The 17,908-nt window shown below is 39.7% G+C and overlaps 1 protein-coding gene across 5 annotated transcripts in view; it reads left to right on the top strand.

Annotated features, from left to right (window-relative positions):
- The window catches only part of DENND5A (DENN domain containing 5A), a 118,608-nt gene that overhangs the window by 64,858 nt on the left and 35,842 nt on the right, over positions 1–17,908 (top strand). For 2 of the 5 annotated variants that reach the window (XM_040456924.1, XM_040456922.1), the window contains 3 exons: positions 7,571–7,786; positions 8,177–8,411; positions 8,825–8,974. In XM_040456924.1, the coding sequence (XP_040312858.1) occupies positions 7,571–7,786; positions 8,177–8,411; positions 8,825–8,974 (601 nt within the window). The remainder of the gene's footprint in view (positions 1–7,570; positions 7,787–8,176; positions 8,412–8,824; positions 8,975–17,908) is intronic. The other 3 variants (XM_040456926.1, XM_040456925.1, XM_040456923.1) reach the window with 2 other exon arrangements.

Genomic DNA, 17,908 nt, shown 5'->3' on the forward strand with positions numbered 1-17,908 from the left:
TTGGGGAACATGTAGGGAGGGTTACAAAAACATAGAGGCAGCTGAATCCAACGTGGGCAACATGTATGAACCTCCTTGAGTAGAAAGGATCATCTGTTAGCTTGAAGTTATTGCAGTGATGGAGTCTTGGCACCAGGCAGAGAGGCATGGGAGAAAATAGCAAAACATAATTAGAATAACTAGAAAGATTGGCCCAAATGAAAGTCCTTTGGTAGCTGACAGAAATCATCCAGTCCAAGAGTTTAACCAATCATTAAAGGAAAGAGAAGGATGTTTAAAGCACCAATTTGAGTATTCATGTCAGTTAGAAATCCAGAAATATTTTTGTGGTAATTTGGAATGTATACACAGCATTTTGTTTTGTTTTTAATTTTTTTAATGTTTATTCATTTTTGAGAGAGACAGAATGCGAGTAGGGGAGGGGCAGAGAGAGAGGGAGACACAGAATCAGAAGCAAGCTTCAGGCTCTGAGCTGTCAGCACAGAGCCCGATGTGGGGCTTGAACTCACGAACTGTGAGATCATGACCTGAGCCGAAGTCGGATGCTTAACTGACTGAGCCACCCAGCACCCCAGCATTTTGTTTTTATAAAAGTATAAGTTCTACCTTGTGCAGCAATTAAAACATCTAAATGCCATTCTGTTTTGTAGAACTGTTTTAGGCATTTGAGTTATTTTAGTATTTAATATAATGTTATTTTGAGAGTCATTTAAGGCTTTAACTGTGTAGTAGGTGGTAAACAGCCATCCTATAGACTCTTGTTTAGTAAGCAATTAGGTAATTAATAAGATGTACTTTTATAGAAACAAGAAAAATACAGGTTAATGGTTAGAGCACATTACAAACCCTGTGTCTGCCAGTGCTGCCAGTGAGATTTTTAGATGTGAGACTTGAACCATCCTCAGATGGGAGTGGGAACAGGCAGCAGGAATCCAATTGGTCTTTCTGGTTTGTAACTCACATGTCTGTGGTGATCCTTTTGAATGGCTCATTGTAAGAAGGAATTGTTAGTAGAAATTGGGGAAAGGAGAATGCAAAAGAAAGGTACAACCATCATAAGAGAAATTTGAGCTTTTCCACAGGTTCGCAGGAATAAGAAGGCACATTAGTTTCCTTATTGATTCCCTGTAAAGGGGGTATAGATTTTATTTAGATATGGGAACCTATGAAGAATGCCTCTCTAATTTTACTGCATTGGGAGTATATAATATGACCCAATAGGGGCCTTTTCATTTTGGAGTTAAGCCCCCTGCTGTATTAGACTTTTAATCCTTTAACTAAACCAGGTCTTTTGGATTTATATGGGGTGGGTTTCTAGTAACTGTCAGATCGGGTTTGGAAAGGATATGTTTTGCAATATTTAGAGATTTATGAATTAACCTGGCCTCAAGTGAATAATTAATAAAATACTATAGTCTTTATCTATTGATAGGTTTACAGTGAGAAAAGTCTTTTTATATGTAGTTGTTGAGGGAATCCATCCCATTTTCCAGTTGTTTAAATAATATGTCCGTGGGGTCTTTTTTCTCACAGAATGACAAGCAAGGAGATTGTCCATACCTGTGCTATTGTGACAGTTTTTCTGAATTTTACCTCAAGTTGTCTAGTTTAGGCAAACATCAAACATTTAAAGACCATCAGAACTAGAATTTAACATCCATAACGGTGCGTTTTTGAAACATCGTTTTTCTCTCAAAAAACCTTCATTTCCAGAAACAGCCAAATCAAGACTTAGTTTGTTTGTAGTACAAGTTCAGTTTTAACAAACTTGGCCTAATTATTTACATAAACTCAGCAAGAATAGCAATTGATCATAAGGATCTTTTAAAGTTTGTTTTGCTGGAGCCTTTTTATAAGAAATCTCCAGATTGAACTTTTAGTTGCCTCTGTAGGCCAGAAGCCAAGTGAAGTACTTGCCATCAGACATGCCTGCAATACCTGTAGATTTGGGAGAATTCCTCTTCACAAGGTCCCCAAGATATCCTGAGGTTCCTGCACATGCCAGGAAGTGACATTCTTTACTCACGTGGTAAGGCTGTTGGGAACTCTGTAAACAAGGTGACAGGCCAACATTTCCAAGGGGCTTTATCGTTCTGTTTCATAACTTCAACCTTGGTTCCTTTAAGCTCTAGGGTCATATCTGAGTCTATGCATGTCATTCAAATAGGACATTCTAGTTAAAGCCTTGGTAAAATAACCAGTATTTCCAGTGGTGTCCTGTTACAAGATGAACAGATTCCTATTGAACTTATGCAAACAATTGTAATTGCCATGAAGGAAAGAATACTGAGAGTTTTTGAATTTCAGAGGGTTTAGGTAGAGAGAAAAGATAAATGCTTCAGTTTACAAATGAATACTTTATGACATCTCTGTATGTTATACATATCTCAAGAGGAAGTTTACTTAATCTGGAAGAGCAAACATTAGAGAACCAGCAATATTTCGAATGAGTCACAAAAACTGTAATCTTCTTTAGTTTATTTAGTCCTGTTCCTAATTCTTGTTCAGTTTGAATGCAGTTTTTTAGTTCTGGAAGTTCTTACCCATGTTAGTATTAATCTTAAAGATGTCAAATATTTGTCCTAAAAGTCCCTTTTATGAATCTTCTTGAAGATGAAATAGTTTTGTGAGAGAATAAGAGCAATTATAAGTGACAAAATATCAGAAATGGACATTGTTAAAGATCTGATGAGAGTTCATTATGATGCAGTTGACAAGGAAATTCGGTTATTTCTGTAACACATTTCAATAATCAGAATATCAAGTGATAAAGCATTAAAACTTTAGGAATTTCATATATATTTGAGCAGTTATAGCATTTACACATGCAATACAACCTAAGGTTAACCATTATTTGACAATGCTTTTCCAAGTAACTTAGCATATAAAATAAAAAGGCCTAATTGGTCAAAAAGACTTCATTTACCCTTTAAATCCTGGGAAGTTTGTTAAAATTTAGAAAGTTATAAAGCACATCCTAAATAGGATTACATATCATTACAAATCTTATTTCTTTACCCAAGCTGGCAATAAGAAATCCTAAAGGCAAATAGGTAGTATTATACAGTTGTTAGCAAAACCTAGCTCCTTTAATATTGAGCAATTTTAAGTAATCAAAGACCTGATAAAGATGAAACGTAATATCACCTAATGTAACCTTTGTTTACATTTTCTTAATGAGAGCAGATCAACAATCTAAGAAAACTTTGTCTTTTGAAAAGAGAGAAAAACAGAATTTCAACCTTATACCAGTGTACTGTTAAAATTTTTTAAAAAATTTTATTTTTTTTTAATGTTTATTTTTGAGAGAGAGACAGAGCATGAGTAGGGGAAGGGACAGAGAGAGAGAGAGAGAGACAGACAGACAGACAGACAGAATGAATCCGAAGCAGGCTCCAGGCTCTGAGCTGTCAACACTGAGCCCAACTCGGGGCTCAAACCCATGAACTGTGAGACTATGACCTGAGCTGAAGTTGGACACTCAACTGATTGAGCCACTAGGGTGCCCCCCAGTGTACTTTTAAACTATATTAATCTCAACCTTAGACCATCCTGACTAGACATAAATTCCTTTTCAAGATTTTCCTTCATGAACCTTCTACAGCTTTCCTTTGCCTTCAGATTTTGTCCCAAGCCATTTCTCTCCAACCAATCTCATTTAGGACAAAATTATTTTCTTTTACCTTCAACAAAAAATATATTTCCATTCCTTATATATTTCTTATATTATCTCCTACTTTCCTACATATGGAGTTGCTTTTCTTATTTCCATCAGTCTTAAGTACATTTAGCAGAATTTTAACTCTTGGAAACCTTAGTCTCCAATGAAAACTTAGTAACCAATCATAAACCGTTACACCAGAGTTCTTTAGAGGGCAAATTCATGAACCAGTTAAGCACAAAGCATGTTTTCCAATAGACCCAAATAGCCTTAGTTTCTCTGCAATAAGGAGTTAAAAGCACAAACCTATGTTCAGTAATCAAAGTTTTAGCACTCTATCCTATTTGGAAAAGACCTAGATGTCCAATGAATTTAATCTCGTTTATTGTGCAAGCAAAACTTCAAAGTTTCAGGTTACCAAAGACTTTGAAAGCTCTTAACAATTACCCATGAAAACTTTGAAACAGACAAAATTAACCATCATTTTTTTTTTTTTTAATTTTTTTTTTCAACGTTTATTTATTTTTGGGACAGAGAGAGACAGAGCATGAACGGGGGAGGGACAGAGAGAGAGGGAGACACAGAATCAGAAACAGGCTCCAGGCTCTGAGCCATCAGCCCAGAGCCCGACGCGGGGCTCGAACTCATGGACCGCGAGATCGTGACCTGGCTGAAGTCGGACGCTTAACCGACTGCGCCACCCAGGCGCCCCTTAACCATCATTTTAAGTCATCTTTTTGCTAACAAATTGCAACAGAGATAACATGAGCTTATTTGACCTTTCGTAAACCTTGGTAGAATACAAGTTTCATATTTAATGCTGATAACTCTGAAGACATGTCTATCTTAATTAAACCAGCACACTTAAATTAGTTTAAATAAGGGGCGCCTGGGTGGCGCAGTCGGTTAAGCGTCCGACTTCAGCCAGGTCACGATCTCGCGTCCGTGAGTTCGAGCCCCGCGTCAGGCTCTGGGCTGGTGGCTCAGAGCCTGGAGCCTGTTTCCGATTCTGTGTCTTCCTCTCTCTCTGCCCCTCCCCCGTTCATGCTCTGTCTCTCTCTGTCCCAAAAATAAATAAACGTTGAAAAAAAAAATTAAAAAAAAAATTAGTTTAAATAAACGCTGAGTTGTTTCATATGTGTCCACTTAAGAGAAAGAGCATCCCAGGGCGCCTGGGTGGGTTAGTCAGTTAAGAGTCTGACTTTGGCTCAGGTCATGATCTCACGGTTCGTGGGTTCAAGCCTTGCGTTGAGCTGTGTACTGACAGCTTGGAGCCTGGAACCTGCCTTGGATTCTGTGTTTCACTCTCTCTCTGTCCCTCCCTGCTTGTACTCTGTCTCTGTCTCAAAAATAAATTAACATTAAAACAATTAAAAATAAAAAGAGAAAGAGCATCCCCTTTGTCAGGGATGGCCTGTGTTTCCTCCAGCAACCTGGGTACTATCAGGAGGAGGCCCGTTTAGACAATTATCATCCAGTATATCAGGAGGGAGTTTACTGGCCTGGTTACTGACCAAACACATTGTGCAAGAGGCTCTTGGGTCCGGGTAGAGCCATGAAGGCCTGGACCTAGGGTACCTCCATCCATTTGCCCTGTTTACTAAGGCCATGCAGTGTTATAGGAGATCAGTTCTTTTCTACATTTTGCAAACCAAATTATTTCCATTGGGTTAAAAGGCATCCCAAGAGAGAGTCCTTGGGGACTGAGGAGAAGCTCCCCTGTTCCTAGACAGAAAAGTAGAGAGAAAGTAGAAAGAAGGTCCATTACCCCTGAGAATCCCCCTGACTCCTGGGTGGTATCCCATGCGCAGGATATGTCAGAGGTTCCTGGTGTCAAAGCAACCCCAAGTGTCCCTCGAACGAAACCACTATGACCACCAATCAGTCGATTAAGGGCTCCTGAAGGAGGGATGCTAGCCCCCTGCTTGCACATTGCATCCTAGGCTACAGATGGGTGCCTGGCGTTTGGACCAAGTTTGCCTTGCTGAGAAGGCCAAGAAACCACCATTTTGTAACCCATGGAAAACACTGGAAAAGTTTTACAAGGGGGAATTCCCCAATTTTGTAATTTAAGTAGTAGTTGATAGAGGACATTGATGGAAAGCAGCACAGATAGAAATCCATTATGATCTTAGTAAGGTTCCAACACACAGTCTTTATAGCCAACTTCCTTAGGAAATGGTAGGGTTTTAATTCATTTGGGTACTGGTTTTGGCCAGTGGAGATCTCAAGGCCAGAAGCTGCTTGACCAGAGACCTTGAGGAGGGAACCTCACACGAGAGTCTTAAGATTGGTAGCCATCTTGGTGATTTAGGTGGCTGTCCTGTGCCCAAGAGAGACAACTTTGTATAAGGACAGGAATAAAGAGAGGGCATCAAGTTTCTGGGTCTTATTACCATTCCAGCCAGGGTACTAACTTAACAGTCAGAAGGCAGGCTACCCCATAGAGTAGCCACAGGCTAGAGGATTGCAGCCAACATGAAAGTGTTCCAAAAGACCATGAGAGTAAAGGAGGAAAAGAAAAAGGGCTCACCAAATTTACACCAAAACTCAGAGTCCAGATGAAAAGACTCATCGCCCCACACACTGGGTGCCTTATGATTAAATATGGTGGGGTGGTCCAGAGCCATCAGCCAGGATAGAATTCTTGAAGATGTCTTTGGTACAAAAAAGTGATTTTATTAAAGCACGGGGACAGGACCTGTGAGCAGAAAGAGCTGTACTGTAAGTGTGTGTGGGTGTGGGTGGTGGTGGTGGGGGGGTTTGACTGGTTTATGGAGGGGGGAGGGGAGGAGATAGGAGTTTCCAAAGAGACTTTCACATGCTAAAGACGTACTGGAGGCCTACTATTGTCAAGCTAAGGTTGTTTTTCCCTCTAGCAAAGCATTAACATTAAGACAGTTGGGAGTTCTTAGACTTTAGGCTATGATGGGATTGCCTTTTTCTGGTAAACTGGTGGAGACTCTTATCAGTTTAACCATTTGGGTTTTTTGTCCTTTTCTGTTTTGGGGTAGCTTGGAGTGTCCAAGAAATATTATATATACATGTCCCACCTGGGGGGTAGGGAATGCTGTTAGCGTACATTTTGCTCTCAGCCTGCCCCTAGCTCCCTCATCACTCTTGAATGTTAGTCCTATGCTCTTTTGGGGATGAAGTTAGTTTTTCATTTCTTGACTTTGATGAGACTATCAGCTTTCTGTAGTTTTTTACTCATCTCTTCACCCTCCTCCATTCTCACTGTTAAATTATTTTTATAAATTATGTATAAGCAAATGGGACAATGTAATCACTTTGGCTTTTTTTTTTTTTTGTAGTGAAGTGTGAAACATTTCATTTTCTTGTTCTATTTAGGTAGTAGAGCAGACTTTTTTTTTTTTTTTTTTTTTTTGTTTTGGAAAAATTTTTTTTTTTTTTTTTTTTTTTTAATTGTGGCTAAAGAGGAGCAGGGATTTAGAGAGGTTGGACACAGTAAGGAAAAATTCTTAGGGAGAAAGATAAGGACAGTGATGTGGGGGAGAAAATCAAAGAGATGAAGGGAGAGCCAGAGTCTTACTCTGTTGCTTTGCATTATCATTTTCTCATTGACTTCCCAGATTCCCTTCTTTCTCTGACCCTCGAGATAAGTAGCAGCTTTTCTTCTATTGCTGAATCTCTCTCTGCCTGTAATCTTAATCTCTATTTTCATTAAGTTCCTGGGTACCTGCAAGTGGAACACCCTCATTTTTCTCTTCTGCATGTCAGAATCTCTTTCTTTTTTTCCTTCTGATGTTTTTCTCTTTTGTTTCTTTTCTCCATTTGCTGTGAAGTAAGTGACCACTGGAAGGGGCGTGGGGGTGGAATGGATGAGTTGCATTTTGGGGAGGATAAAGGAAAAGCTTATATTTTCAACTGTTGTTTGATTTTTGGTAGCTGGAAGTACGTGAAGACCCCAGCAGCAATAAGGACCTGAAGGTTCAATGTGATGAAGAAGAACTGAGGATTTACCAGCTAAACATTCAGATCCGGGAAGTTTTTGCAAATCGTTTCACTCAGATGTTTGCAGATTATGAGGTGTTTGTTATTCAGCCCAGCCAGGATAAGGAGTCCTGGTTTACCAACAGGGAGCAGATGCAAAACTTTGATAAAGTGAGTAGTCCTGCTGGCGAGGTGGTGAGAAATGAGAATATGCCAGACCCTCCTGAAGATTTAACTGAAGATGAGTTTTTCTTTCATTATACATATATGCTGGAAACAGAGCTCTCTTAGGTTAAGGTGCACGTGCAGGTTGAACATCAGGATTCTGGGAAGATTGGTTGCCACACAGTAGGTTACCTGAGTAAGTTTGGGCTAGTGTGTCAAAATTTCAGGATATCTGAAATTATATGAGTGTTAAAAAAAATGAAGAGATTTTGCTGTTTGCTTTTCATAAAGACCTAGGAAACTTGAGAGAAAATTTAACCTACCGGATCCCTTCGGTGTGTTGCCTTTGCTGGTCAAGGCTGTCAATGACTGTGTATTTCCTTTTGGTCCAATCAGGCATCTTTTCTGTCAGACCAGCCTGAGCCATATCTGCCCTTCCTCTCAAGATTCCTAGAGACCCAGATGTTTGCTTCTTTCATTGACAACAAAATCATGTGTCATGATGATGATGATAAAGACCCTGTACTCCGTGTATTTGATTCTCGAGTAGACAAAATCAGGCTATTGAATGTTCGGACACCTACTCTTCGTACATCCATGTACCAGAAGTGTACCACTGTGGATGAAGCAGGTGAGGCCTTCTTGTTGCTGTACTCTCCTCTTGGATTATGTCACTAAAGTGTCCCTGTTTCTAAATATGCCAACTTCTTTCCCTTTTTCTGCTTTACATAAATTATTCCCATTGCCTGAAATACTCTTTCCTTTTGTTTTGCCTGGCAAACGTCTCCTTTAACACTGTGTCAGTTAGGAATGGGTCCTGCTGTAATAGAGAATCTAATCAACTTTGGGTTAGACAGATGGGGGTTATTTTTCTCAAATTAGCAAGGAGTGCAGAATTGGTGGTTTTTGGTGTTAGCTCAGTTGCTCAACAATGTAATCAAGAACTGAGATTCTACTTTTTACTCAGTTATCCATAGCATATTGACTTTTATATTCATACTTGTTGCCTCATGGTTACAAGAGGCTTTCTATGTTTACATTCAGGGCAAGAAGAGGGGAAGGTTGATGCCAGCGGTATTTTCCCTCTTGTATCAGAAAACAAAAGCTTTCCCAGAAATTCCCAACAACTTCTGTTGTCTCATAGGCTACAACCATGTTCTATGACCATCCTTAAGTGCAAGGGAGGCTGTGAAAGTGAGTATTGAACTGGGTGTAATATTACCCTGAATGATACCGGGGCTGTATTAGCGAGAAAGAAGCAGTGAATGAGTTGTGATTAGGCACTAGTTGGTGTTTGCCACAAAAACTTAGCTGAAATGTCTCTTCCTCTGTGGAGTCTTCTCTGATGACCTCAGACTGAGTCAGTGAATTCCTCCTCAGTGCTCCTGTGGTGCTTTGTTGTTGCCTCTTCTCTATAATCTCTATTCATTTGAGCTATTATGGGAACAGTTTGAGAGCAGAGACTATTTACTCATTTTCTTGCCCCTAATCTGCTAGCACATATAGATGTTAAAAGTTGTTTGTTCAGAAAATAGTCTCATCTGAGGTATCAGATTAAGTCATGTGTTCACTTCTTTGTGGGTTGTTGAGTGTCCTTGTTGTAGCCTTTTTGTGTATTTTGTTCATTCACTTAACAAATTGCATAATACCTATTACACGTTCAACATATGGTAAGTGCTCAGCAAATATTTACTGAGTGAATGAATGTGCCTGGCATTTTTCTAGGTTTTGAAGATAAAACTGGTGACAATTTGGACAAAGTCCTGCCTTCATCAACCTTACATTCTCTAGCCTTCTGTCTTTACCTTGTAGCTCTTGTTCTAAGCCTTTCATTAAGATGACAGTCCTCTTGGCTAATGAGGACGTGTTGCCTATGCAAGTGGACTGCTCTAACACAATCATTCTTGCTTTCTGGAACACATCAGGCTTCATATTCCTGAACCCTGCCTAAGGTTTTGGTCCTGGGAAGCTTGACAGATTTTTACAAGAATGTGGAAACATTTAGAGAAACATCTCCCAGGCCATCAGCTTAAATCAGGACTTCCTGATCTTTTCATATTTTGCTACCTTTGAAAATGATAATATTTGTATATGACTCACTGGAATAAAGGGAGAAGTTTGCTTATAGATAGAGGCTATGGAGCTAGCAGCTCTAGTCACTTGAGGCCTTGCCCATCTGTCACAAGTGTCTAGGCAATCAGTTCTCAGCCCATCTCTAATCCATTTGTTGAACACCAAACACTGAAGCATGCTGATTTGAATTACTCTGGTCTCAGTTGTGACCAGGACTTGTGTCTGTTCTCATGGAATATGGAAGGAGGGTCAACTAACCCTCATTCATATGATTAATTTCAGCAAAATTGGTGTCACAGACCCTTAGGCAACTCTATGTACTCCAAATAGTCTAAACTTTTATTTAATGTTTATTTACTTTTGAGAGAGAGAGAGAGAGAGAGAGAGAGAGAGAGAGATAGGCGTGAGCAGGTGAGAGGCAGAGAGAGGGAGACACAGAACTTGAAGCAGGTTCCAGGCTCTGAGCTGTCAACACAGAGCCCAACACAGGGCTTGAACTCATGGACCATGAGATCCTGACCTGAGCTGAAGTCAGATGCTTAACTGACTGAGCCACCCAGGTGCCCCTGTACTCTAAATATTCTAGAGCAGGGTTCTTGCCACTGGTCTCAGATCTCTAGCCTGGAGGACTAGTTCAGTCACCTCATTCCATCTTACACTTTAGCATCTTGAAGCAGGCTTATTGGAAAATGGTAAACACATAAATAAGGGGATATTTTTGGAGATCCTTTAAAATGCTACATTTAAAAGGGATCTTGGGGCACCTGGGTGACTCGGTTGAGCGTCTGACTTTGGCTCAGGTCATGATCTCACAGTTCGTGAGTTCAAGTCCCACATCAGACTTGCTGCTGTCAGCCTGTCAGCATGGAGCCTGCTTTGAATCATCTGTCCCCCTCTCTTTGCCCCTCCCCTGCTTTTGCTCTCCCAAAAATAAATAAATATTTTTAAAAGGGGAGGAAATGGGAAGATGGCAGAGCAGCATGGAGACTCAGGTTTTCTTGTCCCTAAAACACAGCTAGATCGCACCAAACCATTTTGCACACCTAGGAAATTGATCTGAGGATTAACACAACAATCTGCATAACTTGAGCCACAGAACTCAAGTTCCCAGTGTGGAGAGGTGAACTGGGGGAGAGAAAAGCTGTGGAAGGTAAGAAGCTGTTTTTGCGGAGAGAGGGCAGAGAAAGAGCAATGGGGAGAGTGCGACAATTTGGGATCATGCAAGAAAAGCACTCCCCTGAAAGTAGTTGGAGAGAAAGAGAGAGAAAGAGTGAAAGCACCTGCAGGGGACTGAACAAGAAATCTGTTCCCCAGAACCATTGACAGGGAGAAAGGAGAGGGTTTCAATACCATTAGGATTCTATAAACAGTGGAGTACAGAGTCTGAAATTCTGGAGCTCAGTGCCTGGCAGTGGTCTGGTGAGGAAGCAGGCAAATGCCCAGGAGCAGGCAGTGGGGTCCGAGGGGTCCATTTGCCACAGCGGAAGAAGCGGTTCCCATATATGTAGAGCATTTGGCTTTCACTCCATACAGCCTCCACACAGACAAAGGTCCAAGTGGACCCCGGAGAGCAGTCACATTTGCTGGTATTGGGACAAAGACACCAGCGTGTGGTGAAACCTGGTGCCAGCTGTTTGTTGTGATTTGCCATAATCTCTGAACCTTGCTGCTGTGTGATTGCACAAACATTCTCTGGGGCAAGCCGGCACCCAGCCATTGCTCAGTGAGACCCTCCCCAAGTTGTAGGGGTCTCTGAAATGAGGGGTTTGAAATGCATCCCCATCTGAGGTAAAACTCTGGAGGGAGGTGCTGCCTAGCAGGCTGATGGCTTGGACATGGACAGGGTAAAGGTGGGGAGTGGACAGAGGCCTGAGAAAAAGGAAGGGTGCTTGATCACAGGTTGGTGAGAGTGCAGAGTTCCTGTGCCAGAGACTAGGGAGCTGGGTGAAGCCATTTTCATCTCTCAGGTGCATGCAAGTGCATGTGCGCCACACTGATCAATCCCAGTAAGCTAAGCAGCGCTATCTACTGGAGAATGGAGCCATTACACCACGCCCTGCCCAACTGCACCCTCTAAGCACATCCCCTAGAAGACCAGCACAAATCTCTCTGCCTGCTTAGTGTATGGATTATAGAGTGCTTCATAGTTTGAGTTTTAGAGGAAACTGGATATAACTTCATTCGGGTTTCATTCTGTTTGCTGGTTCATTTATTTGTGCTGTTTTTTTCTTTGCTTCTGTCTTTGCTTAAATTTTTCTTTTTTTTCTTAGAAAAAGAAAAAAATTTATTTTCTTTTTTGAAAATTAAAATTTAAAAATTTTTACTACATTTTTAATTAAATTTTTTAAATTCTATTTCATTTAATCTATTTCATTATATATATATATTTACTTTTGAAATTTTTTCTTACCTTTTTTGTTTCTTTCCCTTTTTTCTCTATTCTGTCAAGCTTCCTTCAACAAGCAGCCCAAAATACACCTAGGATCTAGCTTCCTTTATTTGATTTTTTTGTTTTGTTTTTAATTTTTTAATTTTAATTTTCTTAATTTTTTTTCTTCCTCTAAAATTATAAAATGAAGGAATTCACCCCTAAAGAAAGAACAGGAAGAAATAACAGCCAGGGGCTTACTCAACACAGATATATCTGAACTAGAGTTTAGAACCACGATAATAAGAATACTACTTGGGGTTGAAAAAAAGCATAGAATCCCTTTCTGCAGAGATAAAAGAAATAAAATCATCAGGACGAAATTAAAAATGCTATAAGTGAGATGCAATCTCAAATGGATGCCATGATGCCAAGGATAGATAAAGCAGAGTAGCAAATCAACAATATAGAAGACAAAATTATGGAGAATAATGAAACAAAAAGGGAAACAAAGGGAAAAGAGCATGATACAAGACTTAGAGAACTCAGTGACACATTAAAAAGGAATAACATCTGAATTATAGGAGTCCCAGAAGATGAAGAGAGAAAAAAAGGGTCAGAAGGTTATGTGAGCAAATTATAGTGGAAAATGTTCTTAATCTGGGGAAGGACACAGACGTCAAAATCCAAGAAGCACAGATAACTCCCATTAGATTCAGCAAAAACCTGCCATCAGCAAGGCATATAGTCAAATTCACAAAATACACAGACAAGGAAAGAATTTAAGAAAGCAGCAAGGGAAAACAAAAGTCCTTAACCTATAAGGGAAGACAGATCAGGTTCTCAGCAGACCTATCCACAGAAACTTGGCAGGCCAGAAATGAATGGCAAGATATATTCAACGTGCGGAATTGGAAAAATATACAGCCAAGAATTCTTTATCCAGCAATGCTGTCTTTCAAAATAGAGCGATAAAAGGGCGCCTGGGTGGCTCAGTCAGTTGAGTGTATGACTTTGGCTCAGGTCATGATCTCCCAGTCTGTGGGTTTGAGCCTTGTGTCAGGCTCTGTGCTGACAGCTCAGAGCCTGGAACCTGTTTCGGATTGTGTGTCTTCCTCTCTCTGCTCCTCCCTGGCTTGCACTCTGTCTCTCTCTCTAAAAAATAAATAAACATTTAAAAAAAATTTTTTAAAAACCCAAAAAACAAAATAGAGCGATAAAGAGTTTCCCAGACAAACAAAAACTAAAGGAGTTCATGATGATGAAACCAGCCCTGCAAGGAATTTTAAGGGGGACTCTCTGAGTGGAGAAAAGACAAAAAAACCCAAAAAGACCAAAAAGCAACAAAGACTAGAAGGACCAGAGAACATCACCAGAAACTTCAACTCTACAGGCAACACAATGGCACTGAATTTGTATCTTTCAGTACTCACTCTAAATGTCAATGTACTAAATGCTCCAGTCAAAAGACATAGGGTATCAGAATGGATAAGAAAACCAAACCCATCTATATGCTGCTTACAAGAGACCCATTTTAGACTTAAAGGCACCTGCAGATCGAAAGTAAGGGGATACGGGGTGCCTGGGTGGCTCAGTCGATTAAGCGTCCGACTTCAGCTCAGGTCATGATCTCATGATTCCTGAGTTCGAGCCTCGCATTGGGCTCTGTGCTGACAGCTTGGAGCCTAGAGCCTGCTTCAGATTTGGGGTCTTCCTCTCTCTCTCTCTGCCCCTTGTGCATTCATGCTCTCTCTCTCTCTTAAAAATAAATAAACATTAAAAAAATTTTTTAAAAAGGTAAGGGGATGTAGAACCATCTATCATGCTAATGGTCACCAAAAGAAAGGCAGAGTAGCCATACTTATATCAGACAAGCTAGATTTTATTTTTTTATTTTTATTAAAAAATGTTTTTTAATGTTTATTTATTTTTGAGACAATGCGAGAGACAGAGTGCAAACAGCAGAGGGGCGGACAGAGGGAGACACAGAATCTGAAGTGGGCTTCAGGCTCTGAGCTGTCAGCCCAGAGCTGGATGCAGGGTTTGAACTCACAAACCATGAGATCATGACCTGAGCCAAAGTTGGACGCTTAACCGACTGAGCCACTCAGGTGCCCCAAGACAAGCTAGATTTTAAAATAAAGCCTGTGACAAAGGATGAAGAAGGGCATTATAATTAAGGGGTCTGTCCATCAAGAAGGCTTAACAATTGTAAACATTTATGCCCCCAAAGTGGAAGCACCCAAATATGTAAGTCAGTTAATCACAAACATAAAGAAACTCATTGATAATAATACCATAATAGTAAGGACTTCAACACCCAACTTAAAGTAATGGACAGATAATCTAAGCAGAAAATCAGCAAGGAAACGATGGGTTTGAATGACATACTGGACTGGATGGACTTAAGACACTTTCAGAACATTTCATCCTAAAGCAACAGAATACACATTCTTTTTGAGTGCACTTGGAACATTCTCCAGAATAGATCACGTACTGGGGCACAAATCAGCCCTCAACAAGTACAAAAAAATAGAGATCATACATTGCATATTTGCAGACCACAACACTATGAAACTCAAAATCAACCACAGGAAAAAATTTGGAAAGACCCTGAATACTTGGAGATTAAAGAACATCCTTATAAAAAATGGTTAACCAAGAAATTAAAGAGGAAATTAAAAAGTACATGGAAACCAATGAAAATGAAAACATGACAGCCCAAAACCTCTGGGATGCAGCAAAGACAGTCATAAGAGGGAAGCATATAGCAATCCAGGCCTTCCTAAAGAGGGAAGAAAGGTCTCAAATACACAACCTAACCTTAAACCTAAAAGAGGTAGAAAAAGAACAGCAAATAAAGCCTACAACCAGAAGAAGGGAAATAAAGATTGGAGCAGAAATCAATGATATTGAAATTAAAAAAATAAAACCCTGATAGAACACATCAATGAAACCAGCAGCTTGTTAATTCTTGGAAAGAATTAACAGAATTGATAAACCCTTATCCAGATTGGTCAAAAAGAAAAAGGAAAGGACCCAAATAAGTAAAATTACAAACGAAAGAGGAGAGATATAACCAACACCACAGAAATACAAACAATAATGAGAGAATATTATGAGGAATTATATGCCAATAAATTGGGCAATCTGGAAGAAATGGACGAATTCCTAGAAACATACACTACCAAAACTGAAACAGGAGTAAATAGAAATTTTGAACAGACCCATAACCAGTAAAGAAATTGAATCAGTAATTAAAAATCTCCAAACAAACAAAAGTCAGGGCTGGAAGGTTTTCCAGGGGAATTTTACCAAACATTTAAAGAAGAGTTAACACCTATTCTTTTGAAGCTGTTCCAAAAAATAGAAATGGAAGGAAAGCTTCCATACTCATTCTACGAGGCCAACATTACCTTTATTCTAAGATCAGACAAAAACCCCACTAAAAAGGAGAACTACAGAGCCAATTTCCCTGATGAACATGGATGCAAAAATTCTCAACCAGATACTAGCAAATTAGATCCAACAATGCATTAAAAGAATTGTTCACTGCGATCAGTGGGGTTTATTCTTGGGATGTAGGGCTGGTTCAGTATTTGCAAATCAATCAATGTGATACATCACATTAATAAAAGAAAGGATAAGAACCACGTGATCCTCTTAGTACATGGAGAGAAAGCATTTGACAAAATACAGCATCCTTTCTTGATAAAAACCCTCAAGAAAGTAGGGATAGAAGGATCATAACTCACGATCATAAAAGCCATATACAAAAGACCCACCATTAATATCATCCTTGTTGGAGAAAAACTGAGAGCTTTCCCCCTAAGGTCAGGAACATGACAGGGATGTCCACTCTCTCCACTGTTACTCAACATAGTATTGGAAGTCCTAGCCTCAGCAATCAGAAAACACAAAGAAATGAAAGGCATCCAAATTGGCAGGGAGGAAGTCAAACTTTCACTCTTTGCAGATGACATGATACTCTATATGGAAAACCCAAAAGATTCCACCAAAAAGCTGCTAGAACTGATCCATGAATTCAGCAACGTTGTAGGATAATAAAATCTGTACAGAAATTGGTTGCATTTCTATACACCATTAATGAAGCAGCAGAAAGAGAAATCAAGGAATCAAGCCCATTTACAATTGCTTCAAAACCCATAAAATACATAGAATAAACTTAACCAAAAAGGTGAAAAATCTATGCACTGAAAACTATAGAAAGCTTATGAAAGAAATTGAAGAAGACACACACAAAAAAGGAGAAACATTCCATGCTCCTGAATAGGAAGAACAAATATTGTAAAAATGTCAATCTTCCCAAAGCAATCTACATATTCAATGCAATTTCTATCAAAATAATACCAGCATTCTTCACAGAATACCAGCATTCTTCACAGAGATAGAGCAAAGAATGCTAAATTTGTATGGAACCAGAAAAGACCCCGAATAACCAAAGCAGTCCTGAAAAAGAAAACCAAAGCTGGAGGCATCATAATTCTGGACTTCAAGCTGTATTACAAAGCTGTAATCATCAAGACAGTATGCTGCTGGCACAAAAACAGACACATCGATCAGTGGAACAGAATAGAGAACCCAGAAATGATCCCATAACTACATGGTCAGCTAATTTTTGACAAAGCGGGAAAAAATATCCAATGGAAAAAATTGTGTTGGGAAAACTGGACAGCAACATGCAGAAGAATGAACCTGGACCACTTTCTTACACCATACACAAAAATAAACTCAAAATGGATGAAAGATCTAAATGTAAGACAGGAAGCCATTAAAATCCTAGGGGAGAAGACAGGAAACACCCTCTTTGACCTTAGCCTCGGCAACTTCTTACTTGACATGTCTCTGGAGGTAAGGGAAACAAAAGCAAAAATGAACTATTGGGACCTCATCAAGAGAAAAAGCTTCTGCACAGCAAAGGAAACAATCAGCAAAACTAAAAGGCAACCGATGGAATAGGAGAAGATATTTGCAAATGACATAGGGTAAAGGGTTAGTATCCAAGATCTATAAAGAACTTATCAAACTCAGCACCCAAAAAACAAATGACCCAGTGAAGAAGTGAGCAAACGACATGAATACACACTTCTCCAAAGAAGATATCCAGATGGCTAACAGACACATGAAAAAATGCTCAACATCACTGATCATCAGGGAAATACATATCAAAACCACAATGGGATACCATACTTGTCAGAATGGCTAACATTAACGACTCAGGCAATGGCAGATGTTGGCAAGGATGTGGAGAAAGGGGAACCCTTCTGCAGTGCTGGTGGGAATGCAAACTGGTGCAGCAGCCACTCTGGAAAACAGTATGGAGGTTCCTCAAAAAATTAAAAATAGAACTAACCTACAACCCAGCAATTTTACTACTAGGTATTTATCCAGAGGATACAAGAGTGCTCTTTTGAAGGGGCCCATGCACCCCAGTGTTTATAACAGTGCTATTGACAGTAGCCAAAGTATGGAAAAAGCCCACATGTCCGTTGACTGATGAATGGATAAAGAAGATGTGTGTGTGTGTGTGTGTGTGTGTGTGTGTGTGTATATATATATATATATATATATATATAATGGAATATTACTTGGTGATCAAAAAGAATGAAATCTTGCCATTTGCAACAATGTGGATGGAACTAGAAAGTATTAATCTAAGAGAAATT

Source organism: Herpailurus yagouaroundi, unplaced genomic scaffold (genome assembly GCF_014898765.1).
Source record: "Herpailurus yagouaroundi ecotype Mexico unplaced genomic scaffold, PumYag 218, whole genome shotgun sequence".
NCBI classification, from domain to species: Eukaryota; Metazoa; Chordata; class Mammalia; order Carnivora; family Felidae; genus Herpailurus; species Herpailurus yagouaroundi.